Source organism: Molossus molossus, unplaced genomic scaffold (genome assembly GCF_014108415.1).
Source record: "Molossus molossus isolate mMolMol1 unplaced genomic scaffold, mMolMol1.p scaffold_m16_p_13, whole genome shotgun sequence".
NCBI classification, from domain to species: Eukaryota; Metazoa; Chordata; class Mammalia; order Chiroptera; family Molossidae; genus Molossus; species Molossus molossus.
The window spans coordinates 13353985-13381859 of NW_023425348.1; the positions used below are offsets into that span (position 1 = coordinate 13353985).

Consider the following 27875-nt stretch of genomic DNA (forward strand, 5'->3'; position numbering starts at 1 on the left):
ATGGTCAGAGGAGACCCACCGCCCCGTCGTCTCTCACGGTACATGTGCTGGGCTCGGCCTGGCCCCTCTCTCCCTCCGGACCAGCCCTAGGTTCCCTGGCCGCTCCCTCCGCTCCCTGAGAAGCAGCAGCCTGTGCCTGCAGTACTCCACAGCCAGCTCTTGCACCCCACGGGTGTGTGGGAATGAATGCAGAGCCCCTCCGTCCTGCCCCACATGAATCCTCGCGCCCAGAGGACAGCTGTGCCCCCCTCTCCCCCAGCCTGCTCCACGACCCAGTCCTGGCCTCCGTTTTCTCGTCCAGTCCCCCTCTCAAAGGAGTTCCTCACCGCAGACCAGAACCTGGCATCTCGCGGAATGATTGTGATTCCTTTCTGTGCCGGGCTCTGCGGCTGGAGCCCCCTCTGCCAGTTGCCAGTCAGAGGTCTGCGGCCGCAAGGCAGCTCCAGGGAGGAGCCAGCCAAGGGCCAGGGAGGACATGCACAGTCAGTCCGCTGGGATTAATTTCCTGATTACTGTGAGCAGCCCAAGACCTCCCCCCTTTCTCCGCCCTGCCCCCTGTCCTCCCTGGAGAGCCTGGGGCCCAGTGTGTGACTCCCAGCACCTGGGAGGAGTTTCTGCTCCACCCGCACCCCGCACCCTATTGTGAGAGGGTCGAGCTGGCCCCCTCTCCTCTTTCCCTTCGCCTCTCCCCAGCCTCGGCCTCCGCAAGGTGATGAGTTAGGAACCCGGAGTCAGCACATGAACCCAGCAGTTAGGGTTCGTCTCCCGGTTCTGTGGCCGAGCGAGTTTACGTTTAAATGTAACAGTCAACACTCAGAAAGAGACAACTGCCCGGGTCCCTCATGGGAGGGGACGGGAGGCTTGGTGGGAAAATGAGGCCGGTCAGGAGCTGGGCCCCCACCCTGCCTTCAGGTTCCCCCCCAGGTTGACCCTTCCCAGCTCTGTAGGTTGTGAGTCAGAAGGGAGGTACTAGTGTCCCTGTCCGCAGGTAGGACATCTGAGGATGGCAGCCAAGGGTCTGCAGCTGCTGGGCCTCTGGGACTCCGCAGCCGACTCCTCACTCGGGTCTGCCTTGTGCAGAGGCTGCAGGACTGAGCCCTCTGCCGGCTCAGCCTCTCCCTCAGGCCCACCCTCCAGTCCACCGAGAGCTCAAGGGCAGCGGCTCGGACCTGGAGGGGCCGCCCTGCCCCCACTCCGCCCCCTCTGGCCCTGAGCAGCCTGCTCAGCTGGGGACCTGCAGAAAGAGGGGGGACACCGGACTCCTGGGCGGGGGAGGCAGGCGCGGTGCCGACCGCTGGGTGAGATTCTGCCACCTGCTGGCCTGTCTCAGAACCGCAGGGAGCGCTGGTGGGGTCACTGGCTGGGGAACCACCCAGCACCTGCAGAAGGTCCACGAGAGAGACACGAGCTCGGGCCCAGGCTCCGCTTCCCAGTCCGTTCCAGCCACCCCACTCGAGTCTTCACCCCACAGACTGTAAGAACCGGGGAAGGGCCTCGAGAACGATCCAGCGAAAACAGCTCGTTGGGTAGCTGGGAAGGTCAAGCCCAGAGCTGGGACAGAACCCCAAGTCCCCCCAAGTCCCCTCCAGGCTCCCTGCTGAGTCTCAGCTCTGCCTCCCCCTCCTCCAGTCCCTTCCCCCGCCTGCCCACGGGCACCCACAGCCCTGGGGACCCCCAGCGCGCGAGCTGGGAGAGGCCACGACACAGGAGAGGGCCCAGCCTCAGGGGAGCGAGAGTGGAATGGAGTCTACGTGGTGGTTCGGGGGAGACGCCTCCCCTTCCCGGGTGTCGCACTCATGCTGAGGAGTGGGGCGTCCTGAGAAGTGGGAATAGAGGTTCCCCCACATTGCTTTGTGACCACGGGGCCAGCGTTGAGGGGACTGAGGGGGGGCCACGCCTGGGGATGTCCCCATGGAGGCTCCAGCTGGGGTTTGTTTTTCTTCAGATAGAGCAGGAGGGAGAGAGGGGGGAAGAGAGAGAGTCATCGATGTGAGAGAGACACGTCAACTGGTCGCCTCCCACACGACCCAACCGGGGCCGGGAACAAACTGCAACCGAGGCACGTGCCCTTAGTGGGGACCGAACCCGGGTCTCTCTGGTCCGCAGGCCGACGCTCTAACCGCTGAACCACACCGGCCAGGGCCTGACACGGCTGTTTTGTCTCCCCGCCTTCCTGGTTTCCTCACTGCGATGGCCACTCCCCGTGAGGCCTGGACGGGCAGGGACCCAGCTGCCCATGACTGAGCCTGGGGAACTCAGCCGAACCGGACCGGGCCCTGTCCATTGCCCTCCTCGGGAGCCCACGGGCTTGAGGAAGGACCCTGTGGGCAGCAGGGCCTCCTTCAGGGTCGGGCATCCCTGGAGCCAGGAGCGTGGCCACAGGGGCCGCAGGTCCTGCAGGAGGTCGGGGAGCGCTGGGTGGTGTCTGTCCTCACAGGGCCCTGGGAACCAGCCAGGGCATGGCCTCCAGAGCGACAGCCCCCCAGGGCACCTGCTCCCAGCTCCAGGAAGGCCCCCATGGTGACCCCGCTTCCTGACAGGGCTGAGGTCCTCCTGGTCCTGTCCCCTCTCCCCTCCTTTCTCTCCTTCCTGTTTCCCTCCCTGTCCCGAGGCCAGGGGGAGGGGTGTTCCCACGAGGAACCAGTGGAAAGTCTTTCAGGTGCTTCACCTGGGGAGGGAGGGGCTGCTCTGGTGGGAGCAACGCAAGAAAGGACCGGAGCCTGGGGCACCAGCCACTGGGCGGGAGGGGGTGTGGTTTCCTTGCTCCTTCCTCTCCCTAGTCAGTCTTACTTCCTCCTGCCTTGCTCGCCTCCTCCAGGAAGCCTTCCCGGACTGTCCCCCAGCCTCTTGGGCTCCCAGGGCCTGGAAGTGCTCCTTCCCTTCCTCGGCGCCCGCGCCCAGCACGCCGCCCTCAGGACCCGGCTCCCCTCCCCAGGACCCAGAAGGCTCTGAGATCAGGGCCTCCGAGCAGCCTGCTCTCCTGGCCCCTGGCACTTCTGGAGACTCTGGGGCAGGTTTGCCACGGGGTCCGGGCACTCATGGGCCTCGGGCCGTCCACACGCCCCAGGACCGCTCCCCACAGCCCTCCCTCTGCTCCGAGCCGGCCTCCGAAAGGTCAGTCCCCTCGGCACCCCAGGGACCCTGATGGGGGCAGGGCTGGAAGGGAGGCCCCAAGGAGCCACGTCTTTCGGCGGAAAGAGAGACGGCCACACTGTCGGAGTGGAAAGTGTATTCAGAAGAGCTGCAGCTGGTCCCTCTGGGACCCCGAGGAGGCACTTGTTCGGCACAAGCAGGTGATCGAGGGTTGGGGGGGCTGAGCTGAGTGTCTCCCTCCCTTTGCCCCACCCCTGCCCGCCAGGCCCCACAGGCCAGAGGGGCTGAGAGGGAGAACCACCCCCCTTGCTGCTCCTGCTTTGGCCCCTGCCCTGTGGCAACACGCAGTGTGGAGGGTGCGGAGGGCAGAGGGCGGAGGCCTGTGGTGGGCGGCAGGCGGGCGGCACCGGCGGTCACCAGCCCAGCCTCCATCCACCGCAGGAGAATTCAGAATCTTCAGCTCGTGAAATCTGCAGGTAAATGATGTTTCGCTCGGGGCAGCTGGGCCCTGGCCACCTCCCCTGGTGTCAGGCCAAGGGAACTGCTGATGTCGGCAGGTGGGAGAGAGGCGTTTGGCTAAGACCTGCCAGCCGGGAGCCCGTCCTCAGGGACCCAGCGTGGACGTGGTGCGACCGGGCTGGGAGGGAGATGCCGACACGGTGAGGCCTCCCTCCTGCTGGCCACGGGCTGTGGCTCCGCCAGGCTGGGCACTGCAGGGAGGGCCAGCGCAGGGCACACACAACCCGTGTTTCCCCGACGGGACCCTGCTGCTGGAAGGAAAATGAGCAGCTGCCTTGGCCAGACACTGACTGACCACACCATGGGGCAAGGGTCCTCGGAGAGAAATGGCCAACAGGCCTGAAGCCAGCAAGCGTGTGGGTGGAAGAGGCAGCTGGTACATGGGGGCCCCCGCTGCTAGCCCCAGTGACCCCATCAAAGAGAAGGGCAGTGGGTTAGGGGAGGGTGGCCCATCGACCACCCACCCTGGTGATGCTTGGCCGCTGAGCTCAACCAAGACGATGACCGTTCGAAGCTTCAAAGCAGGAGAGCGGCCTGGGTGGAGCGTGGCTAATGGGGGGCGTGGGGGAGGCTGAGACGGCCCCCAGTGGGCTGGCAGGGGTCGGGGGACAGCAGACATAGGACCGGTCTTCCTCCAATGCAGTAAGAACAGTAGCAAGAGCAGCAAGGTCAGCCGGGAGGGCAGGGGTGGCCATGCCTGGTTCCGCCCGTCCGGAGCTCATGGGGCCTCGTTGGACCCGATCCCATTGCCTTTGTTCACGTAGAATGGCCGGTAGTGAGACTGTGGGAAACAAGGGCGGTTAGGGGGGCGACAGTGGTGGAGCCTGCTGGCCAGACCCACGCTCCCCGAACCCCACCAGAAGCAGCCGTGGTCTGAACCCCAGCACCTCTACGGGCCGGGCCTAACCTGCAGGCTCCGTCTGCCCCACGACCAGATCGGGCCGTCGTGTTATCAGTCTCCAGGTTCAAACCCCAACTAGAGGTCACGTCCACCAGTCGGCCGGAGAGCTTGGCCGCAGCCCTCGTCAGACTCTCTCCCGGCCCAGGAAGGCCCCCGGCGCCGTGACAAACCCCTTCCCTCAGGCAGTGCCGTCTCCTCCGCGGGACCTCAGACGGACTCCTGGGCTTTCTAACCCCCACGGAAGGGGCTACTGCTGTCGTGCCCACTTCATAGATGAGCAGCCCGAGGCACAGGGGCTAAGCAACTGGCCCCCAGCGGGTGGGCCGAGGCGCCGGACTCCAGGCCCAGCAGTCTGGCTCCAGAGGCCAGCCGCCACCCCATCCATTTCTCCAAACCGCGTCCCGAGTCGAGGGCTTCTGTCTTCTTCTGCTGTCTCTGCGCACAACTCCCTGCGGGAGGCGCAAAGGGGGCGGGCACCGTCCAGCCCGGCACAGACCAGGGCGCCCCATCTCCCGCCCCCCCCCTGTCCTCTTCAGAATCCGGGAGCGTCTCTCAGGACAGCACCTGGCACGGGGTCCTGCCAGCTCCGTGCCTTATATTTTGTGGCCGTTTCCCAAAACCAGCACCCCCGCTCTCCCCAAAACTTCATCACGGCCCGAGAAGCTGCCCGCCCGGCTGACGGAACAGCAGGTGTTAATGCTGGCTTCCCGGGCAACTGAGCCTGAGAGTCTCTGGGAGGGACTGAACCCAGCAACTGCCCGAGACACCAAGGGGGCTCCAGCCCTGTCCCTGGCCAGCCCAGAAACTCGATGTCCTGGTAGCTCCCTGCCCACATCTGGTCCACAGCAGGGCTGGGCCCTTAGCTCGGACGTAGTGAAACCAGAGATTAAACAAAGGGAGAGATGGCAGCCCATAGAAGGAATGACCCAAAGTCCCACAGCTACTCAGTGGCAGAGTCTGGGCCAGGTCCCCTGACCCCCAGGTGCCAGCCTGGACCCAAAGCTTTCGATGAAGCAAAGTGGACCGAGCAGGCTCTGGCTGTGGCCTTTCTTTCGAGGAGGCTGGGTCGGTGAACAGGGCTGTCCTTGCAGAAGCCCAGAGCGGGGAGGGGCAGACACCGAGAGCCCGTGGCATCTGGGCGGGGTGCTCGCCCTCTGCCTCTCCCACCCCGTTCCCGCCCCGGTGGCCACGGCCTGGGAGGGCTGTGACATCATCCCAGCCGTCTGCCTCACGCCTCAGATGGAGAAACTGAGGCCCAGAGGGAGAGGGACTCCCACGAGGTCACATAGCACGTTGGTGAGAGGGTTGGGGCCAGAGCCCCGGCGGACGGCCCCCAGCCCTCCTGGCACATCGCCATCTGCCCCTCCTCTCCCAGCGCTGGGTTCGAGCGCAGACACCCGAGCTCCTTGGCTGGGCATCTCCCGGTGGCCATAAGCCTTCTCCAGCGGACGCGGGCTCTGGGGCGGGGATGGGGAGGAGTGTGCAGACCGAGCCCGGAACAGAGGCTTCTACTTCCTCCCGGTGTCCGCGGGGTACGGTCCTGCTGCTGCAATGCCCCGAGCCCAGCTCTGAGTCACACAGTCACTCAGCTCCAACTGCCAGCAAGGGGTGCTCCTCTCCCACCAAACCAGCCTCAGCCACCCCTTGGGGCCCAGGTCCATCGCCTCCCGGGCTCTGCCCTCCGTGGGCAAACAGGGCGCGGGGCCGGGAGCCGCAGCTCTGGTTCAGCAGGACCACACCCCACCGCTGGCTGACCTCCCCGGCAGGACGGTCCCTCCCTGGGAGGACGGTCCCTGACCTGTGAGGTCTTGGACAGGGGTCAGGCATGTCAGGACGGCAGAGTATGAGGAGCTACCTCCTCTCAGCACCACTTCATAAACAGAGAAACTGGCCCAGCTCGGGCCATAGCTTCCCAAACCGGAGCACATCTATTCCTAACTGCAGACTGCCTCTCCGCCTGGTCCCCCTGGCCACCTGTGCTGTCCCAAGCACAGGGGGCTCGTCTCCAGGATGCCTGCCCCCTGCACTGAGCAGGTCTCACCACGTTGTCCTTCAACAGTCAGGCGCCCAGCAACCCTTTGCCGAATGAACAAGCAGGCTGCCCATTTTGCAGATGAGAAGACCGAGGCTCAGAGTGTGCGCTGACTCAGGCCCCTGCCTATTGCCTGGGCTCCTCCTGCCCTTTGCTGTCTGTAGGTACCCAGGCCACAGCGCCTCCTCCTCCTGTCCCGGGCCCAGAGACATCACCGTCCTGCCACAGGCCCTGGGCATCGAGCGGTTGTCCCTGGGGAGCCCAGGAGCACCCCATCTGGACATGCCAAAGCCAGGCCGCTCCCCTGGTCCCCGCTCACTCACCAGCAACGTCTGCTTGCCGGATTTCCAAGTCTGGGGCTGGACCTTGGGCGTCTGGCTCCTCATGAGGGAGGGGTAGCCTGGGGAGACAGGAGGCTCGGGTCAGAGGAAGCAGGGTGGGCAGTCGGGCACCCGGGAGCAGATGCCGTCTCCACAGTGACCACCAAGCTCCATCCGGCCCTTGACCAAGTACAGCCCCCCGAAGAGGCCACAGGAAATCCTGGGGAGGCTGGCCGAAGAGAGGTGGCCCCAAGGCAGACAGAAGGAGCAGGAGCAGGTGAAGTAGGTGGGCCAGGCAGCAGGGGTGTCACCCCCAAATCCAATCAGGCCCAAACTGCTCTGGGAGTTTCCCCCAGGCCCCCTGCACACCTCCCTCCCAAAGCCCAGGAAAGTTGCTTGGTAAGCAACCTGCCAGGGTTCCAGGGGAGGCGCTCACCCCGACCTCTGTGCTGCATGGACCCCCGTCCATCAGCCCCCCGTGCTGAGCACTGAGCTGGGACTTTGTATGTGTCTCGTTGAGCCCGGCCCGACTTCTGTGAGCTCAGCACCGGAGCTGCAGCTATGGAGCCGGACCTGAACCCAGGTTTTGCTGGGCTCCCAGCCCACCCTCGGGTCCCTCCTGCCCAGTTCTGCCGCAGGAGCAGGAGGACGGACCCAGGGAGAGGCAGGGTCTCCCCGCGGCTGTGGTCCAGGGTTCAGACTGCAAGCCCCCGGGCAGGAAGCACTGTGGGGGGCTCCCCCGGGAGATCGTGGGGGCCTGTGGTCTGCAGGAGGACAAGTGCCCAGCTGGCCAGCCACCCGCAGGGGCCGGAGCGGTGCCCAGGCAAGAGCAGGCTGGGACCGGGATGCGAGGAGCTCAGGGAAGAAGCAGGGCCCTGGCCGGCGTGGCTCAGCGGTGAGAGCGTCGGCCTGCGGACCAGAGAGTCCCGGTTCGGTTCCCGCTAAGGGCACGGACCTCGGTTGCAGTTCAATCTCTGGTCAGGGCACATGTGGGAGGCAACTGATCTCTCTCTCTCTCTTCCCTTCTCTCTACACATCAATAAGCATATGCTCAGGTGAGGATTAAAAAAATAACAGTATGGGATCCAGGGGATCAAAACAGTTTTTATTTTTTGGTATAAGCCCCCAGCGGGGACCGAACCCGGGACTCTCTGGTCCGCAGGCCGACGCTCCAACCGCTGAGCCAAACCGGCCAGGGCTCAGAATGATTTTTAAAACAAAGAAGTCGCTGGGTCTGTCTCTGGCTGGGGCCTGGAGTCCTGGTCCGCTCTCAGGGGCAATAAGCTGGTCAGACCCAGAAACCCCTGCGGCTCGGCCCGGACGCCCACTGGCTGCCCCTCCCTGGCTGGCACTTGGCAAGGGGCAGAGACAAAGCAGAGAACCCAGGTCTCTCCCTGCATCTGGGGATGGGACGACCTTGGAAAAGGGGTTCTACTGATGCTGCGTGGGGGGCTGGGGGATCCGGGTCTCCCAGGAAGAAAGTCCCGCACCAGCCGTCGGAGAGGTAGGAGGGGGTGTGAGGAGCGTCCAGGGGGCCTTAGCAGCAGGTGGAAGTAAAGGGCAGGGGAGCCAGAGACGACCGCGGGCAGTCACCCCTCTTCCCGAGGGCTCTGGGGAGGAGGCGCCAGGACACCCTGGAAGTGGCAGAGAGCCCCACAGGCCGCCCCGCCTGCCCCCGTGTGGGAGAGGAAGTGAAGGGGGGCGAGGAATGAACAGGTACCAGCATGATTTTTAAACAGCCCATTGCTGTCCAGTGGTTTGGGAAACTCTGTGGTGGGCTGCCCCAAGGTGGCGGACTGATAGGGGAGCCTCCCAGGGCCTGCTGGGAGAGAGAGGGGCATTAGCAGCTTGGCGGTGTCTCAGGAGGGGTCGAAGGGAGCCCCTCTCCCCCTGGGGTGCTGCCACCCACAGCTGGCTGAGCCCTAGCCCAGCACCCCGAGCATGTTCTCTGCCTCCCCCAGAGCTGCTGGAGCAGGTGCTGGGGTCCTCACAGGTGGGGTTCTCCTCGCACACATTCAGCCCACCCAGCCCCCTCCAGGGCCTTCCCAGGGGATCTGGTGGGGGATCTGCATGACGGTGGACGTCCCGGGCTTCCTGAGGCCTCAGCTCCTTCCAGGGGAGGCCTACAGGAGCCGGTAGGCTGCAAACCACTCCTACTGGGCGGCCTTCGCCCTGGGCTTGGCCCCCGAGCGGGGAGGGACCTGGTAGAAGCCAGACTGGCCGAGAGGAACCCCGTTTCCCAGCAGTGCTGCAGGCTGGGACCCTCGAGTCTTATTCCCTCTTCTCCTTCACCTTGCTGGTCATTCCCAGGCGCCGCCCTGGACGCAGGCTGGGATCGCAGCTGGACGATGGAGCCACCCTCAGGGGCCATGGCTTGGGGTCTGCCTTCCCCTCCCCAGCCGTCCCAACCGCTATCCGTCCTGCCAGGCCAGACACCCTGGGCGCCCGACGACGGGCCAGGTTACTGACCCGTCAACTGACCGCCCTGTTCTTGGGTACCTCCAAAGACACGAGACTGCTGGCCCCAGCGGTGAGCTGGGGTGTGGCTCAAGCCCTCCCCGAAAAACGACCCCACCCGAGGACAGGAGGCCCTAGCGGCTCCCCCGTGCCGAGCGCTCTGGGGGCAGACTCGGGCTCGGGGGCCTCAGACCCCTCGGCCACCTTTCCAGCGGAGCTCGGCTGGTCTCTGGCTCTCTGAAGTGTTGGTGGGTGCCCTGTGCCCACAGGGTTCTAGAGTTGACCAGGGCTGGGAGTCAACTCTAGCTTTCTGTAGCAGGAAGACTCGGGGTTCAACCTGATGGAAGCACCCCGGGATGTCTGGGGGGCGGTGAGGGTGTGGGTGTCCCCACCCCTGACCGGGAGCCGGTATCACAGGTGTCCCTGGGGACCCTCTGGCTTTCAGTCCAGGCTCTGTCCCTGGACAGCGAGGATCCGGAGAGTGGGGGGGGGGACCAGTGCAGGGCTTGGGGGGCGGCCGGGAGGGCCAGGGGTGCTGAGCTCACCTTTCAGGGAGAAGGAGGAGCTGCCCTGGACCACGGGCAGGTCGTCGGGGCTCTGCATGGTGGAGGAGTACTCCCAGACTCGCGACGTGTAGTTACCTGCCAGGCAAGGGGAGGCATCTCAGCAAAGCCGTCGGGCGGGGCCAGAGGCAGGACCGGGCTGTTGCTGGGACTCTCTCCTTCACTGTGTCCTGAGCCAGGACAGTGCTGGGCCCAGTTAGCCTCCTGCCAACGCTTCTAGCCCTCAACCTGGTCCTGAACGTACAGGCTGGCGCGTCCCTGCCCTGCCCCCGTTATCAGATGAAAGTCCAAAGCCCATGATGCACGACCACAGCTCTCTCTGGGGGCTGCCCTCACCTCTGTCTCCTGGCTCCCCCTCCCCCGTCTCCATCGCTGACACCCCGCCCAGGCTTCTTGCACAGAGTGTGTGCAGACAGTGTGGTCGAGTGGGGGCTTCGGGGCCCATGGACCATGCACTCTTCTCTGGCCCCCTCCGGCAGGCCGGGGAGCCCCGTCCTGGACAGCTGGCTGCACGGGGCTGGGGCTGCCCTCTGGGCTCAGCAGTCAGAGACTCGGGCTGTCCACCTGCCCGGTGGGAAGCCCCTCCCACAGGGTCCTCCGTGGGGTGACCTCGTGAGCCTGCCCCAGGCTCTGCCCATGTGCCTGTCTCGTCATTCACTCACTCACGTGTCCACTCTCTTTCTTTCAACAAATGTGTCCTGAGCCCCTTCTGGGCCCTGAGGCTGCAGCAGGAAACAGGACAGACCCAGCTGCTGCCCCAGAGATCGGCCTGCCGTGCGTGTGAATCCTGGACAGAGAGGCCGCCAGGCCTGGGCGTGGGAGCTCCTGACCCTGCAGACCTCAGAGCACCCCAGCACGGCCTTCGTCACCTCTGCAGACCCCGGGCCCTGTGTCCGGGGGCCCTGGGGTGGCCCCGTCCCTCCCTCTCTGCACACGACGGGAAGCATGAGGAGCCCTCAGGGTGGACGGCGCCTCCCAGACCCGGTCTCCTCGAGCACACGGACCTGTCCCTGCACAGTGGTAACCTCAGCACACTGGGCGGAGGGGTTCTGCACACGGCGGGCCCCGGGGAGCCGGGTCCCGTTCCCATTCAGTCTCCTCTGGGTCTTATGGGTCATCCCACCCCTCACCTGGCAAGAGCACCTCCTGGGCACCCAGGGTGGGCCCATCCGGTACCTTGACAAACTCTCCATCTATCACCACACTAGCTGGTCGCAACCACCGGACGACGTCGCAATGAGGACACCGATCGGTGAGGGTCCTCGTGCCTGAGACTCACTGAGGGAGTCTCCCCCGCCTCACCCTCCAGGACACCCCACCTGGACGCGAGGTTTCCAGTGCGGCTGAGGTGCCCCCCGCCTTTCCTGCACCCGATTAACCGCGTCACACACCCTTTAAATGCAGGAGGACCCCTCTCCCCCTCCCGGAGCTCGCAACCCCGCCCCAGACCCCCACACCCCCCTGCCCACAGGGGCCCCGCCCACCCTCTACCTTTGGTGCCATAGAGATTGCTGAAGTTCTTCTGGCTCACGTCCTTGGAGAGGCGGTTGGGGGACACTGGCTGGTACGACGTCCTGGCCCCCCCTGGGGAGAAAGGAGGTGGGGCTGTCTCTGCGGAAGGGGGTCTGGCTCAGACGCCTGTGGCCTCGACTTGAAGGGCAGGGAGGCAGGACTCCTTGCCTCCTGGGGGCTCCCAGGGCCTTCCCAGGACCCCGATTCCACCACCACGGCAGCCCATGTGGCTCTAGAATACAGTGATCACTTAAGTCACCACCCAAGTCAGGGTGCTTTGGGGAGTGAAGGGGTGTAACCCGGGACAGTCCTGGGCAGACAGGTCCGAGGGTCAGATGGTCACCCTACTTGGGGACTTTGAGGGTCACCCGAGGTTAAATGAGCCGGAACTCCCTACTGAGCCAGTCCCCATGTGACTGAAACCCCTAAGGCTGGGAAATGGGGTGCCTGTGCGGAAGGGGGACCATGGCACCCAGAGGCATTGGGCCCTTGGCACCGGGGGGCCTGGTAGGCGGGCGCGGTAGACACGACCGGGTGCTTCTCCCCAGGAGTGGGGGCCTTGTGCTGCCCACAGGTGCTCACCGCCAGCACTGCCCCAAATCTGGTCCGACACCCATCTTCAAAGGATGGCAGAGTGGGGTACGCACCCCCACTTTATAGACCAGAAAACACCCCCACATGTGATTAGGGTTCTTCTCTCAGCTCCTGCCTCCGGCAGAACAGCTCCCTCCACGGCCAGCCCGACGGCCCAGCACTCAGGGGCGCTCCTCCGCACCCCTGCACCTCACTTCCCTCCCAGAGCTGCCGCCACAGAGGCCCGTCCTGGGCACACCCCCTTCTCTGCGGGAGACCAGCCCTCCTGGGAGCCTCGCTGACCGCAGCCCCGACTCCGCTGGTGCCCCCAGGCGCCTTGTCTGCGGCTCTCGCTGACTCCTTGGCCTGCTCTCGACCCCCCTGGAGTCTGGGAGCAACCGCCTCCTCCCTCCTGTCCGGGCGCAGGGGCAGGGCCCTGGGGAACCTGTTCCTCCACCTGCACGTCACAGGTTGACTCCGAGGCCCAGCGAGGATCTCTCCTGGCATCTGAGGCCAAGCCCCTGTCTCCAGACAGGGACACAGGGGGCAGTGCCACCCCAGGCTCTCGGGGCGACATCTCGGGGTGTCCGTGTTCTTCCCCCCGTGCCCTTCTCACGCCTGCAGTGGAGCCTCCGCTCTCCTCGGGCTTCTACCCAATGGGGCAGCGAAGCAGGGACAATTTGGGGGTTGGAGGCCACCCCAGAGTCTGGTCCTCAGAGGACTGGAGAGTTGGAAGAGCGAGGGCGGGGGATGCCGGGGCAGCCGCTTCCAGTAGGTCGCACAGAACTGAGTCTGAAGGGCAGCACCCCGGGGAGCTGGGGGCAGGACTGGCTGTCCCACCGCAGGATGTGGGGGTGGGGGTGGGGGCCTCCGGTGCCTCCTGCCTGGCCAGGCCTCCACCAGAACCCCACATTGTCTTCAAATGAAGTCGGGCAGCAGGGGCTCCTCCCACTGAGCTCAGGACTCCCAGGGCCCTGGCCCCAACCACTGTGTGTGTGTGCACATCCGTGTGTGGTGTGTGTGTGCGTGTCCATGTGTGTGGTGTGTGTGTGGTGTGTGTGCATGTGTGTGGGGTGTGTGTGCATGTCCATGTGTGTGGTATGTGTGCGTGTCCATGTGTGTGGTGTGTGTGTGCGTGTCCGTGTGTGTGGTGTGTGTGATGTGTGTGGTGTGTGTGTGGGTGTGAATGTGTGTGCATGTGATGTGTGTGTGGTGTATGTGTGCGTGTCCATGTGTGTGGTGTGTGTGATGTGTGTGGTGTGGGTGTGGGTGTGAATGTGTGTGCATGTGATGTGTGTGGGGTGAGTGTGTGCGTGTGTGTGTGGTGTGTGTGCGTGTGTGTAATGTGTTTGAGTGTGTTTGTGTGGTGTGTGTGGTGCGTATGGTGTGGGTGTGGGTGTGAGTGTATGTGAGAGTGTGTGTGTGCATGTGTGAGGGTATGAATGTGTGTGTGGTGTGTGTGGGGGTGAGTGGGGGGGGAGGTGAGTGTGTGTGGTATGTGTGTGCGCTTGTGTGATGTGTGAGTGTGTGTGCATGTGTGAGGGTATGAATGTGTGTGTGTGTGGTGTGTGCGCATCAGGGCTCAGGACCTTCTCCAGACTCCCCCCTCCCAGGCCTGCACACCCGTCTGTGAGGCTGGCAGCCCACCTTAAGTCACAGGCATTTTCATGCTGCTGTTGGTGCCCAAGAAGGCGACAGGCTGCCACAGGGCAGAGACAGGCAGACACTGGGCTCTGCCCGCCCTCTAGGCCGTCACCCCTGCAGTCTGGGACTTTCCGGGGCCTGGAGCAGGGTCCCCACACAGGGAGGGGGTGAGGAGACGGAGCCCAGCTCTGAGCCTCGCTGCCCCGAGGAGCAGGTGGTTCTGCAGGAGCCTTCCCACAAGACTCCGCGAACCTCAGCGGGGGCCGCGCCCCTCCTGGTCTGGCCCAGCGGAGGGGGTGAGACTGGCCGTCAGGGCGCAGGAAAGAGAAGGGTGGGTGTGGGTGGGCGGTGAGGGCCGGGTGGGCACGCACCCCGGTGTCACAAGGCACGGAGGCCCCAGGGGGCAGGAACCCGAGAACATGGCACCAAACTGGGTGCGTCTGAGACCGAGGGGGGGTTCTAACGGTCACGTCGGGACGGCAGGCACATGCCAGCGCCGACCCAGCAAACTGAGGGCACTGCTCACCCGGCGGAAGCCTGGCTGAGTCCCCCCAGAGGGGGGGCCCTTACCCTTGGGCGTGAGGTACATGGAGTATCTCTTCACCGTGTCTGGAGAAGTCCACTCGCTCCCGTAACTGTTGGTGTAGCTGTTCATGTAGCGATGGTCACCCCCTGGGAAGGACAAGGCTGGGTCAGCAGGGGGCGGTGGGGGGAGCTGGCTACTGGGGGCAGCCCTGGGCGTGGCCGGGTCAGCACCGTCACCTCTGTCCTGGGGAGAGGCAAGGGGCTCCTGCTCGAGAGAAAGTGACCCCCTGCCAGCTTCCCCTCAGCTCTCAGCTCCCCGAGGCTGCAGTGAGCCGCACACCTGCCCTCGGGCGGACCTGCTGAGTGTGCACAGCACTTCACAGTGTACAAGGGGCTGCTGAGGCCCACTTCCTGCGCGGTGCCCACCCCAGCCCTGGACTACGGCCAAGGTCCATCCCCACTTGGCGGACAAGGAAACCGAGGCTCAGGCGGGGAGCAGAGTCACTGCCCAATGGGACCTGGCCAACGAGGACAGAGCTGGGGTCTGAGCCCAGCCCCACTTCCGAACCCTGTCCCAGCCTCTGGCAGGTGGCTCAGGAGACGGGACGACGTCCCAGCGGCTCAGGGGACGGGACGACATCCCAGCGGCTCAGGGGAAGAGATGACGTCCCACAGGCTCAGGGGACGAGATGACGTCCCACAGGCTCAGGGGACGGGATGACGTCCCACAGGCTCAGGGGACGGGACGACGTCCCAGCGGCTCAGGGACGACATTATGTCCCAGGACTGAGCACAGCTCTGCCGAAAGGAGCTACGTTTCTCAAAACGAGCACTGGCTCCTCCCTACCCCCCATCTGACCCCAAAACCCAAACAGAGGTATGGCTCAGTGCTTGGCTTCCCCAGCCGCCCTCCACCCTGTTCCTTTCTTCCCTGTCTCCACTGCCCCCCTGCTACCTCCATCCTGGGCAGAAGGAGGAAGGAGCTGCTCAGACCCTCCCTCCTCACCCCACCACGGGTGCCAGCAGCTTCCGGCATGCACAGGCGGTGGGACAGACAGACTGTCCTCCCAGGCAGAGGCCCAGCCCCTCCTTCCCTGTCCCACCCTGTCCCTTCGCCCCCAGGCCTTGGACAGTAAATGAGGCCCTGGTCTGGCAGCTGGGCCGTCTCAGAGGGAAGAGGATGGTCACGCCAAGGCCTCCTACGGCCAAACACATTCCCATCATTGTCAACAAAGACCAGCGTGGCCCAGGCCCCAGGCTCAGGTGCTGCTGACAGAGAAGCACCCGTCCTGCTCCCGGAACCACCTCCCCACACACCTGCACAGGCCCAGGGCCACACAGCCGTGACCTAGAAATGGCACTGTGGGTGGACGGCAGGCAGGGCGTCTGCGACTCACAGGCCACCTGGACCGGGTCAGGGCCACCCTCGTAGGTCTGGCCGGATCTCAGCGGAGAGGCCGCCCCACCAGGTTGTACCCCAGGGACAGTGCTCATCACGCTCCCCAAACCCTGCGCATCACCGGCAGCAGCAGCGTCTCCCAGGAGAAGACAGGAGACGGAGGAGCAGGGTGTGAACCCAGCTGCTGCCCCCATGAGCCAAGTACCCTTTGAAAGCTGCTCCTCAGCCTTTGGGTCTGCGAGACGCAATACAACCCACAGAGAACATAAGACACTGCGCGGGGGGCTCCCACACAGCCGGCTACAGGGGGCCCCCATCTGTCAGCTGTCACCATTGATACCATTGCCATTGTTCGAAGGAGGATTTCAGGACACAGGTACCAGTCAGAGCCAAGTGCTGGTGTTGCTGCAATGGCTTATCCGTGCCCCCCGTTCACAGGGACCCTGTGTGGTGTGGACCCTGGTGCTTCCTTCCCCTCTCCAAAGAGGCGCGCACTTCATCCGGAGACCAAAGACAGGGTCCCCTGGGTTTGGGGCCAGAGCTCATTCACCAGGCTGTGTCCTCAAGGCCCGTGTGGGGCCTAGTGCCGGGAGGAGCTCTGGGTGGAGTGTCCAGGCCTCAGGCCCCAAAGGGACGGGGCTGGGACTGGTGGAAAGGACTGAGCAGGGCGGTTTCTCAGACTTTCTGTGAGATTATTCACTTAGCCTCTGTGGGGTGGAGCGTGACTCAGAGAGAAGCTGACATCAGGAGAGCTGGTGAGTCACCAAGACATGCTGTGTCCACCGTCCCCAGCCTGGCCCACCGGGCCAAAGCCAGCCTCTGAGCTCAGCTCCTCAACATGGTCAGGGCGACAGGTGTGTCCTCCCTCCGGGCACAGAGGTGCGTCCTCCCTCGGGGCACAGGGGCAGTTCTCCCTCGGGGCACAGGGCAGTCCCAGGTCACAGGAACTGGAGTTGCAAAGCCTCCAGTTTGCAGTCTGGCCCTGGCCAGCGTCGGCACCCACGCAGACGCAGATCAGAGTGAGGCCAACCCTGAGTTTGGTGGATGACCCCAGAGAAGAGACATCTGGCAGCAGGTGCTCAGACTCTCTGCCCTGGCGGCCCCTTGCGATGCGGCCTGACTTTGGCAGCAAGGTCAACGAGGGGCTGCAGTCTCTGAGTCCTGGTAGCAACCCCTGGGCGCCGCGGGGGCCTGGGCACCATCCCCTGCTGGAGGCCCGCGGGCACCGGCCAGGATGGACCTGGAGGAGAACGCGCGCCTCAGGCCCACGGGACCCACCGTTCTCCGCGTGGCTCCGCTCGATGAAGCTGCGGCTCAGGTCGGCCCGGCACATCTTCTCCACGTGCCGCATGCACACGTTTAGCAGGTCGTCCTTGAAGTTGCCCAGCGACTGCCCGAGCCCCTCGCCCTCCAGCAGCACGTGGTAGGTGGGCAGCGGCGGCGGCAGGGAGTAGCTGCTCATCAGGGCGCCAAACTCCTGCCAAGAGAGGGGAGCACCCGTGAATCTCCTGGGGTTTAGAAGTTTCGGGGACCCTCGCTTCAGGGGCGGTCACCGCCCAGCGGAAGACTCAGCACTGGGGGCCGGACGTGCTGCTGGTCCTGATCCAGCTCCGCTGGGAACCCCCCCCCCCCATTTCTCTCCACGGGGCACCGGCTCCTTCTTCCGTGAAATGAAAGGTTTGGCTGAAACCCACTCGGCGCGACACGGGCTCCGCGGTCCCCACCTCCGGCCCCTGCACCCCGCCCGTCTCGATGTCTGGGGGCAGCCCTGACGGCATCAATCCGGCACGGCCCCCCTCGATCTCCCTGCTGCCCTTTTACCCTCTCCTTCCTGCGCCTCACAGGGAGCCCTCGGGTCTGTCTGGTCCCAGGCCATCAAGGGCCGGTCCAAACACCGCCTCCACCGAACTGTCTCGGATCCCTCCGCCGGCCCCCCTTCCAGGGCTCCCACAGGCACGTAGCCCCAAATCCCATTTTCTCGGGTAATTACGCGCGAGTGTGTTGTGCTCTGTCCCCGGGGACAGAACCACACCTGACACGTCCCCACGCCTCCTACCACCTCACACGAGTGCCAGGCGTGCAGGGGTCCCCAGAATCTCTAGGAGACAGGACGGATGAACCAACAGACAGACCAGGTCAAGGACACAAACATGCAACGTGATGGGCCACCACCCCGCGGCCAAAGCAGGCGTCCCCCACCCCGGGGCCTGCCCACTGCGTCCCCCACCCCGGGGCCTGCCCACTGCGACCCCCACCCCGGCGCCTGCCCACTGCGTCCCCCACCCCGGGGCCTGCCCACTGCGTCCCCCACCCCGGGGCCTGCCCCCTGCGTCCCCCACCCCGGGGCCTGCCCACTGTGTCCAGCCCTCGGCGCCTGCCCACGGCGTCCAGCCCTCGGCGCCTGCCGGCTGGAGCTGGGACAAGGCGCTGCCTGCGTGCGTCTCTGCCCTGGACGGAACACTCCGCGGAGGGACGGCGGAGCGCGGACGGATGGGGCCGTGTCCGAGGAGGCGGGAGAGGACGAGGGGGTGGGGACAGGTCACCTGCAGAAACAGCACCGAGTCGCTGATGCTGTGCAGCTGCTCCCGGGTCTGCTTGTCGTCCTGCAGCACCTTGGCCCTCTGGTCCAGCGCGTCCACGATCACCTTCACCTGGTCCACGGCGTCCCGCTCCCGCTGCTCCAGCGCCGCCCTCACCTCCTCCTTCTGCTTCTCCAGGTCTCGCACCAGGTCCCGGAAGCTCTGCTCCAGCACCGCCTTCTCGTTGGTGGTGAAACTCTAGGTCCGAGGGGACAGGACGGAGGGGGTGAGCCTGGAGACCCCCCTGGGGCGTTTGCATGACTCCCCGCGGGCGCTCCGGCTCCCAAGACATCAGGGTTTTCCCACCGGAGGTCCTGTCCGGAACCTCACTCGGGGCATCACTGAGCCCTGGCCGGTTTGGCCCAGAGGTTAGAGCATCAGCCCGTGGACCGGAGAGGCCCGGGTTCGGTTCCGCTAAGGGCACGCACCGCGGTTGGGTTTGTCCCCGGTCCCGCTTGGGGTCGTGTGGGTGGCAGCCACTCGATGTGTCCCTTTCACATCGATGTTTCTCTCTCTTCCTCTCTCCCTCCCTCTATCTGAAGATAAATGCAAAAATGTCCTCGGGTGAGGATAAAAGTAGAATAAAATAAAGAAAAAGGCGTCATTGAGAAACGCCATTTTCGACAGAGATGACCCGGCTTATCCGTCTGGGGCTCCTCCCGACCACCCCTCCGCCCTGGCAACTCCGCGGGCCCAGAAGTGGCCCCACAGTCCGGGTGTGCTGGGCACAACCCCAGCCAGGACCGGGCGTCACTCAGAACGCGAACTGATGGACGCTTATGCGGGCAGGGTCACCGGCGATCATTTCCGATCGTGCTGTGCGGTTACCCAAACCATGGCCACACGGGCCCCGGTCAAAGAGGAAAGCCGGCACCCCGCGGCTGGGGGGTCCAGTGGGCAGAGCGGGCCGTGGGGCGTGGGCAGCTGGGTTGTTCCAGACATGTTACTTCCCAGCACCAAGTAAAATCCCTGCTACGTGATGGACAAGATCCCACCAGGAGGCCTGGCCCTGACCTGGAAGGGGATTGGTAAGATGCCGAAGCAATGGGGGACCCCAGGACAAACAAGGGTGGGAGACCCATGGGGCCGGGACCTGGCACAGGGTCCCCCGGAGGGCGCGGGCGCCGCGGCTCGAGCTGCTCACCTTGATACGGTCCTTCTCCTTCTGCCATTTCTCAGCCTCATCCTCGATCTCGATGATCTTCAGCTGCAGCTGCTCCTTTTGCAATGACAGCTCTGTCTGCAGGGAAGGGCCAGGGGGGAGAGAAGTCAGGGGAGGGAGGTGGGAGAATCAGGGAGGGGGCCCCCCAGGAGTAAATGTCACCGGCTCCCTCCTCATCCACTCAGTCCTTCATTCCACAAACACTCAGCGGGACCGCAGACGGGCCAGGCCCCGCGCCAGTTGCCAGGGATCCAAACCACGGTCTCATTGTGAAGGTGGACCTCTCGGGTTGGACATCCCGGCCATGTCTCTAAAGGGCGAACCCTCTGCCAGGCTCCTCCCTGTGAGCAGGAGGGAGCCCGAGTATGGGGTCCCCACTCCTGCCAGTGAACCTGCCTTTTTCGAGCTCAGGGGAGGAAGGGGTCCCAGCCCGGCCCGGCCCGGCCCTGCCCTGCCCAGGGAGCGGCCCGCACAGCAGGGCACATTTCTAGGGCATGACGTGGGCCCTGGAACATGCCGGAGCCCGGTTGCTGCTGGCTGGGACTCTGTCCGGGCCGGCACAGCCGTAAACCTGTTTATGGAAAAGGGAATGTCGTCTGCTGTTTGGACAAGGTGGAAACTTGATCCAGGCCAGGGGAGAGGCAGGCGCGTGACGCAATGACGGGGGCGAGAGAAACCTGAGGGGTTCTGGGGACCCGGAGCAGGAGACGACCAGGCTGTTGAGGTCCGGGGTGGGCTGAGAAGAGTTTATCAGGAATGTGCTGGGACATGAGCTCTCATAGCCATACTTCCCTTCCCTTCGGAAAAATGACCAGCTCTGAAAAGCAGCTACAGCAGAGACAAAGGGTGGGGGGGTCATGAAGCTAAGGCCGAGCCAATTCGGGCCAGCCAGGAGGCACCCCTTTGCTTCTGCTGAGCCCCCCACTAATTCTCACAAAGCACCTTCCAGCTTGGAAGACAGGTGGGTGGTCGCCGCCCGACAGGCGGAGAGAATGGGCATCTGAGAAAGCCTTGGGGTGCACTGGTCTCCCTGCTACTCTGGGTTTGAATGCAGAGCCCACCCCTTCTCCTGCCATCTCTGAAGAAGCCACAGGTAACCAGGAATGTGGCCCCTTGGCCAGGAGCCCTGAGCAGCTGGGCCCAGACTTCACCACACCCCACACCTGCTGGAAGTGTCCACTGCCCAGGGCGGGTGCTGCCCAGAGAGCCCGCTGCAGACCCCTGGGAAGCGGGCTGACGCAGGGGTAGCTGCCCAAGAGCTGGGGAGCTGGAGGACGAGGAGGAGGGGACCTGGGGCGGCGGAGAGCCCCCGACCCCCCTCCCAGCCCCACACTCCCTGCTTTTCACTGGGAGACCCTGGGTCCTTAGAAGCCACCTGCCAGCCACGGGCTGGAAACTCCACAGCATGGGAGATGCCGTCACCAGAGGCGGAAAATCGTTGTCAAGAGGAAGAGAAGAGAACAGGAGGGTGACTTGGCCTGGTGTCTGGAAACAGGCTGAGGACAAGCCAGCTGCCCACACGCAGCGGCGGCGGGAACACAGTGAGGGGAGTGAGCCCATGTGGACGCAGACACTCGGCCCCCACGCTCTCGGAGGGCGTAGCACCCCGGACGCAGAGACGGGCAGGGCCAGTGGCCTCGAAGTCCCCGGGTTTCTGTGAGGACGGGACCCGGAGGTCGGAGATGGGTCTGTCCCGGGCACCTTTCCGTCCCCAGAGAACTCCTGCCCTGGCGAAGGGGGAGGGGAGAGCTGACACGTCCCAACCCGGCCCCGGAGTGGAGAGTCATCCCCCAAACACAGTCTGATAGACAGGAAAGCAGGGAATGAAAGTGCAGACACGGACGCTCCCACCTCGGGGGGTATCCAGGGGGCACCCCCCAGAGCACAGGCCTGGGGACCCAGAGGCTCCATCCGGTTCCCACCTCCAGGCAGGTGGCCTCTGCGAGGTACCTGACTTCTCTGTGCCTCGGCCACTCCATCCATCACGGGAGAGGTAGGAGGGGGCGCACGTCCATGGACCGGCTCGGAGGGGAGTGCGGGGTGCCAGGCAGGCCAGCAGGGCACAGGTGGGTGAGGGGAGTGGGCAGCCATGACCAGGCGAAATCTCAGGTGTTGTGGGGAGCACAGCCCTGGCCGTGTGCCCAGTGAGCACAGAGGGCCAAGACTTTAGATTAAAGATGCAAACAGGGGGTTTCATCGTGGGTAACTGAAGTCTGGAGAACACGGGGGAACCAGAATGGAGGTAGGACAAGGGGGCAGGGTGGACCCCTCATCTGTGAGTGGGGGAGATGTGACCAGAGAAGGTAACAGCCAGAGGAGTCCAGTGTCCGGGGTGAGCAGAGGGGCTCGGGGACCTCCCAGGAGCCCTGGGGGGGACATGTCAAGGCCAGCAGGTGAGGTGAGGTCACACCCAGACACGCCCGGGTTCACCGGCCAAGCGAGAGCGAGAGGTAAGGAGAGTCCGTGAGGTTTAGGCCGAGGACAGAGGGACGGACGTAGCCCGGGGCTCCCATCCTGAGTGACAGGGAGAGAGGGGGCGGTGAGGCAGCTGAGGGGTCTGCCAGTGGCCAGGGCGGCGGGAGAGGGGCCGGTCTGGGACCCTGGGAGGTCAGAGAGGAGACACCATCTGCAGCAGTCGGTGTGGAGACTGGTCTTGTTTCTTTGAGGCCTAGAGAAGGTGTTAGGCTGGGAGGGGCCTGGCTCCCACAGAGGTCTCCAAAGACCGCATTCTCGGGACACGGCAGGACTTTGGAAGGGACCTTAGACTGGAAACTGCTGCTAGAAAGTCCTTTCTGGCCTGCTTCCAGGATGGGGTGCAGGGGGACCTCTGCAGGCGTGTCCGGCATCTGTTTACCTCTGCTCAGCACTCTGCTGCCTCCCCCCACACCCTCCTCATCGCCCCTTAAGGCTTCCTGTCTCCTCCTCCCTTGGGAAGGTGGTTGAAGTCCCTGGTGTCTGTGGGCCTCCCACAGCTCCCCGTGTGCCCCCCCGCTGACTGCCTCCTACGCCCCATCTCTCCCTCTCACCCTGCCCAGGCCCGTCCCTCAGTGTCTGCTTTGTTCCCTGCTCACACCTGTCTGGTTGCGTCTCGGACGGATGCCTGGGGAGGGCCCTGTGTGGGCCACCCAGCCTTGGGGAGCAGAGGTTTCCTGGGGAGCAGTCGGTGGGACCTCAGCCTGGACGGGGCCTTCGGGGGCAGACACCCCTGAAACGCACCGGGACCGGTGTCCTTGCCCTGCCCTCCGGGAAGGGAGGTGGGAGACCAGACTCTTTCTGTGGCCGAGTGAACCGCATGGGCCACTGGCTGTAACGTTTCCAAATGAGCCAGTTAATTGCCAATTTGTCCTCTCAGACAAATGGTGATTATCCGGATAAGAATCTGAACTGCTAGATGGAGCTCCCCATCTCCACGCAGCTCTCCACAGGCCCGGGGCCAGCCTGCCTCGTTGGGGACGCCCGTCCTCTGCCCCCAGGGGCGTTAGGGCAGGGAAGGGTCCAGACGGGAAGGCCAAACCCAGGCTGTCTCTAGAGGAAGTCACCCCACTTCCCCGGGCCATGGTTTTCTCCTGGTAAAACGGACGACGTGTTAGAGCCCTCGTGCAGACGTCAAGACCCCAGCTCCGCTCTCCTGCTCAGATCCTCCCGGGCGAAGCCCAGGGAACTGAGTCTCAACAGTTCGTCCAGCAACTCAGGCCAGAGGTCGGCTTCTAGAAGCCAGTGGACCCAGTGACCCCAAGGAGAGCCGCGGCCCTATGGGAACAGGGTGTAAGGGGGCGGCGAGGGACCAGCCGGAGCCTCAGCCACGGGTGTCTCCTGGCATCCGGGAGCCCATCACCATCTATAAGGTCAGGGCAGTGTCCCCACCAGGGCAGTGTCCCCACCAGGCAGGACTGCTGTCAGGAGCGATCGTGTAAACACCAAGGCCAGGGCCCCGCACACACCTGTGTCGCCTGCCCCTTCGCCTGTTACACTCCTCCCCCGCCTCCTGCCTCTAACCTCTCTCATTTCCCACTCAGCGCCGGAGGTCACCGCCTCCTCTTCCCACTCATCCTGAGCCAGAGCACCCCAAGACCCCTGGGAAAGCGATCCCAGCCCCCCACTGTGCCCGGGCCTTCGCCTGCTTCTCGTCCTGAACCCCAGTCACCGTCATCTCTCCGAAGAGGGCCCAGGCCCCCACCACACAGCCTCCAAGGCCGAAGGGCCAGGACTGCCCGTGCCCAGCTGCTTGGCAGGAACTGGGCAAAGGGGTGACAGCACAGCCACGGGGCACGGCGGGAGAAACACACTGAGCCAGGGACTGGCGGGGAGAGGCTGCTCCGCACTGAGGTCGGGGAGTCACGCCGGCAGAGCGATGCCCAGGCTAGTCCTCTCCCACACGGCTGCCAAGAGCCACCCAGAGCCCAGCCTGGACCCAAACAGGGAGAGGCCCCTGGCAGGCACAGAACCAGGCAGCCACCTGCCAGGAGGAATCCATTGTGAGTCAGGCAGCAGGAGGACCGGGGGTGGACAGAGGGAAGGGCACGAGACCCAGGACAGGTGACCATCATGTCACCAGGCTTGAGCCGGGGGATGTCCAGAGGCAGAGAGGGTGGGGTCTTTGGGACCCCTTGTGAATTTAGGTTGGGATTGAAAGAGTCTGGCTGCAGGCCCCCCAGAAGGACTGTCCTGTGGCCACACAGGGGACCCTGCCCAACACTGCTCAGCTCAGAGGCCCAGCAGACGGACACCCACAGCCCACGTAGCAAACCAAGATGTGTCTGAGCGGACCTCCCTGGGGTCCACCCACCAGCCCGCACGACAGGTTCTGGGCAGAACTTGTAAAGAGCTGCGTGGGCTGGTGTTTGGGCTGAAGGGACTGCCTCCGAAATATGCCAGGGTGAGGGCCTGTCCCTTTTGATCCACTGACCCCCAAGTCCTCTCGGCACCTGGTGCTCCAGCAGAGCCGGGCCCAGACGCTGCGCTTTTCGTCCGTGTCTGGCTGGTGGCCGCCTCTCCTCCCTGCCCACGCCTCTGCGGCTGGCACACGCGTTGCATGAAGCTGCCCCGTTAAAGTTATGCCAGAGGATGACACGCTCTGCCCCGGAAGCCCCCGGAAAGCCCCCACCTCCTGAATCCTACCCCCCCAAGACTTTCCTCCTAAGTCGCTCTCAGATCCGGCCAGGGAACCGAGGGAGGTTCTTCCTCCGACTCTACAGGCTGGGACAGGCCCTCCTCCCTCTGGCCTGTGCTCCAGCTGCGAGGCGGAGAGGAGGCAGCGGAGACGCTCACGCGCCCTCCAGCCTGGCATCTGGCTGTGCCCGCAGCTGCCGCCCGGACGTGTCTGTGTGAGCTCTGCCTCGGCCCCTGTGCTGAGGACCCTGAACCCGCCGCACCCTCTGCCTGCTGCTGCCGGAGCCGGGTCCAGAGTGTGAACCGCCAGCTCCCGGTGCCCCCAGGGAGAGCTGCTGGGACCCCTCAGTCCTCCAGGGGCACCTGGGCTGGTCTTACGTGGGGACACCGTTCTTCCAGGTGAAGTCTGGGGCCCAGCCCTCCATTCACACAGATAAGTAAGAGTGTGCTGCTTGCGGGGACCTGGACCCCTGCTGCTTGGCCCCAATTCCCCCTCCTCACCTCGAGGACTTGGAGACTCTCAAGACTCCTAGGGCTCCCTGAGGGCACCCTGAAAACCTCTAGTCGGAACCCTCGGTGCCCCAAAGGGGAAACAGGAGAGAGAGGAAGGAGTTGTCCTCAGCTGGTCAGAGTGAAAAGCCAGAGCGCAGCCGGTACCGACACCCCGGCCGAATCTGCAATGTCCTGGTGCCGGGACGCGGATGGCGCCCCTGCTCTGCGTGGGGCTCCCGAGGGAGCTCCTGGGGGTTCCCTGGCCCCTGTCCACCCCTCTCCCCGGATGAAACGTGAAGCAGGCTGGGGGAAAGTGGGGCACGGGGAACACCGTCTCCTGGGCCAAATGGGGCTCTGAGAAGCGCCCTGGAGTATTTCCCGCCTCCAGCGCGTCCCTCCTTGTCGGGGTGCAGACAAGGGCTCAGGGGGGGTCATCAGCCAGCTGTCCCGAGGTCGCCGGAGGGCGTCCTGAGGGCTGAGGGAAGCCACGCTGCTGGGGGCACGCGTGGGTCAGGGTCGCTGCCAAGGCCTTTACACCAGACCCCTTCCCGGGGTCACCTCACCCACGGCCTCCACCCGCCTCCGCCCCCCGGAAGTACAGGCGTAGCCACATACGCGGAATTTGCGCACACGCACGTACACGTCGCGTTCACAGACACACGCAGACATGCACACAGGCACATAAACACTCGCATGCGTGTAAAAATGCGCACACATGTATACACGCACCCACACTCCCATGCCGACACTCACTAACACTCCGCCCGCCGGCCCAGGCCCCTCCCCACGCAGCCCCACACCAAGCGCACGGACCGCTAAGAGGGTGAAGGGCCGAGGGGAGCCCACAGACTGGCTGGGGTCCAGGGAGGACCCCCAGAAGCCACTGTTCTGCAAATGCAGACTCTGAGCCAAACTAAAGGACATTTAAGGGCCACGCTTCCTTCTTCCTCGCCCATGACCCATTCCCCAGGGGCCTGTCCCTTAAATTAAAAGAAAAAGAACCCCCCGCCCCCCACCCAGCAGACCGAGCCCAGGATCGAGTCTGATTCTCCCATCGGACTTGAATGTATCCTACGATCTTGGCCAAACCCCAATCTTTTCTGAGCCTTGTCCGCTCATCCAGGAAAAGCCCCCGTCTCCTGAGGCCTCGGAGGACTGGGGAGCTGCCTCTGACCCCCCGCCTGGAGGTCCCGGGCCAGGGACGGGGGAGACGCAGGCCGACGGAGGAGTGGGGGGGGGGGGGCGCAGGCCGGCGGAGGAGCTGGGGGCGCGCAGGCCGGGAGGTACCTCCTTCTCCGCCTTGGCCTCCTCCACCGTCACGGTGCTGTGGTTCTTGTGCTCCTGGAACATGCACAGGTAGCAGATGCAGGTCTGGTCGGTGCGGCAGAACAGCTCCATGGTCTTGCCGTGCAGCGGACACTTGCGCGCCTCGAAGTCGCCGATGGGCTCCAGCAGCGGGTGGTCGCGGAAGGCGGCGCCCTCCAGGTGCGGCTTCAGGTGCAGCTCGCAGAAGGACGCCTGGCACACCAGGCAGGACTTGACGGCCTTCTGCTTGTTGCCGATGCAGGAGTCGCACAGCACCTCCTCCGAGCCCCGCTTGGCGCGCGGGAGGACGCCCGGGAGGGCGCCCGGGTCCGCCCGCGGGTAGCTGTTCCTCCGCACCTCGCTGGGCTCCACGCCGCCGGGCGCGGGGGGCTTGCGGGGCTCCGAGAAGATGGACTTGCGCAGCTCCCCCTTCTCCGCAAAGGTGACCGGCTGCTTCTTGGCGGCCCCCAGCTGCAGCCCAGCGTAGGGGGACCGCTTGCCCTCCCCGGAGTCCATGCTGAAGTAGTGCGAGCCCTTGTCATCCGTGGACTCCACGAACTGGATGATGGGGCGCCGCCAGTCCCCCCCCAGGAACAGGGAGCTCTTCCCCTCCCCGGGCTTCAGGGCGCTGCCCAGGCCCTTGCCCTCGGCCCCCTCCCCGCCATGCCCGTTGGCGGTCTTGGCTTCTTTACCCTCGGCCTTGGCCCCATTCTCCAGGCTGCCCGTGGGGCCGGGCAGGCTGCGCGCCTCCCTGGCTTCTGGGCTGGCCCCGTCGCTGCGGGCGGCTTCGGCGGCTTCCATGGCAGACACTGGGCTCAGGGGGTGCGGGTGCTGACCTCTCCGGTGGGTGTCTGAGCCGGAATGGGGCGCGCAGCGCGGAGCCCGAGACACACCTGCAGGCAGCGGGGGAGGAGGGGGCGGAGGCCCAGGGAACCTGACACAGCGCCGCCTTCCCAGCACCGCGGCTAATTGCGGGGGCCACACCCTGCACACCCAACCTGATTTTTAAAAGAACTGTGTTTTTTTTTCTCCCCCAGTTAACTTATTTTCTACAGCTCAGCAACCAGTTGGGCTGCTCCCTTTCAATGCACCTCTTTTCTCATCCGGAAAGTGGGGAGCCTCTGTCCTCACAGGTGGGCAGGCGTTGCCGAGCTGAGGGGCCCTCGGGGCAAAAGCTGAGGTGTCAGAGGAGGCCCAGGGATCAGGACTGTGAACTGGGTCACACAAGCCAAATCGCCTTGTAATTTGCGGGTCTGGGTTTCAGAGGAGAAATTCCCTGCCCTGGGACAGTGGGGTTGCTTCTCATCTGAAGGGGAATGACGGGTTCCAGGGACTTTAGGGTTCAGAATGAAGTGGCTACTAATTATCTCACCCACCTGGCCAACTTCCAGGCACTGTCCTCCATCCATTAGCAATACAGCAACCTGTTTGATGATCCCTTTTTAAAGTTCTTGTTTTCTTTTTTCTTTCTTTATTGATTTTAGAGAGAGAGGGAGAGAGAGACAGAAACATCGACGAGAGAGAACATCGATTGGCCGCCTCCTGCCTGCCCCCCAATGGGGATCTGGCCTGGGCCCTGACCGGGAATCAAACCGGCGACCTCTTAGTGCAGGGTCAATGCTCAGCCACTGAGCCACACCGGCCGGGTGATCTTTTTTTAATAGATAAGAAAACTGAAGCTGTAAGAAGA

At 64.6% G+C, this 27875-nt stretch overlaps 1 protein-coding gene across 3 annotated transcripts; it reads right to left on the reverse strand.

Annotated features, from left to right (window-relative positions):
- Window positions 1–3209: 3209 nt before the first annotated feature.
- Window positions 3210–27024, reverse strand: TRIM29 (tripartite motif containing 29). 3 transcript variants are annotated; one of them, XM_036260148.1, is made up of 10 exons: window positions 26168–27024; window positions 19262–19357; window positions 18082–18315; window positions 16817–17015; window positions 14185–14286; window positions 11377–11469; window positions 9868–9963; window positions 8586–8684; window positions 6869–6945; window positions 3210–4393 (listed from the first exon to the last, which is right to left on the reverse strand). In XM_036260148.1, the coding sequence occupies exons 1-10, from the start codon at window positions 26984–26986 to the stop codon at window positions 4331–4333; spliced, it is 1878 nt and encodes a 625-aa protein (XP_036116041.1). In that variant the 5' UTR covers window positions 26987–27024; the 3' UTR covers window positions 3210–4330. The 3 variants fall into 3 exon arrangements, with proteins under 3 accessions (XP_036116041.1, XP_036116040.1, XP_036116042.1); XM_036260147.1 differs by having other exon boundaries at window positions 8586–8687; XM_036260149.1 differs by lacking the exon at window positions 8586–8684.
- Window positions 27025–27875: the final 851 nt, after the last annotated feature.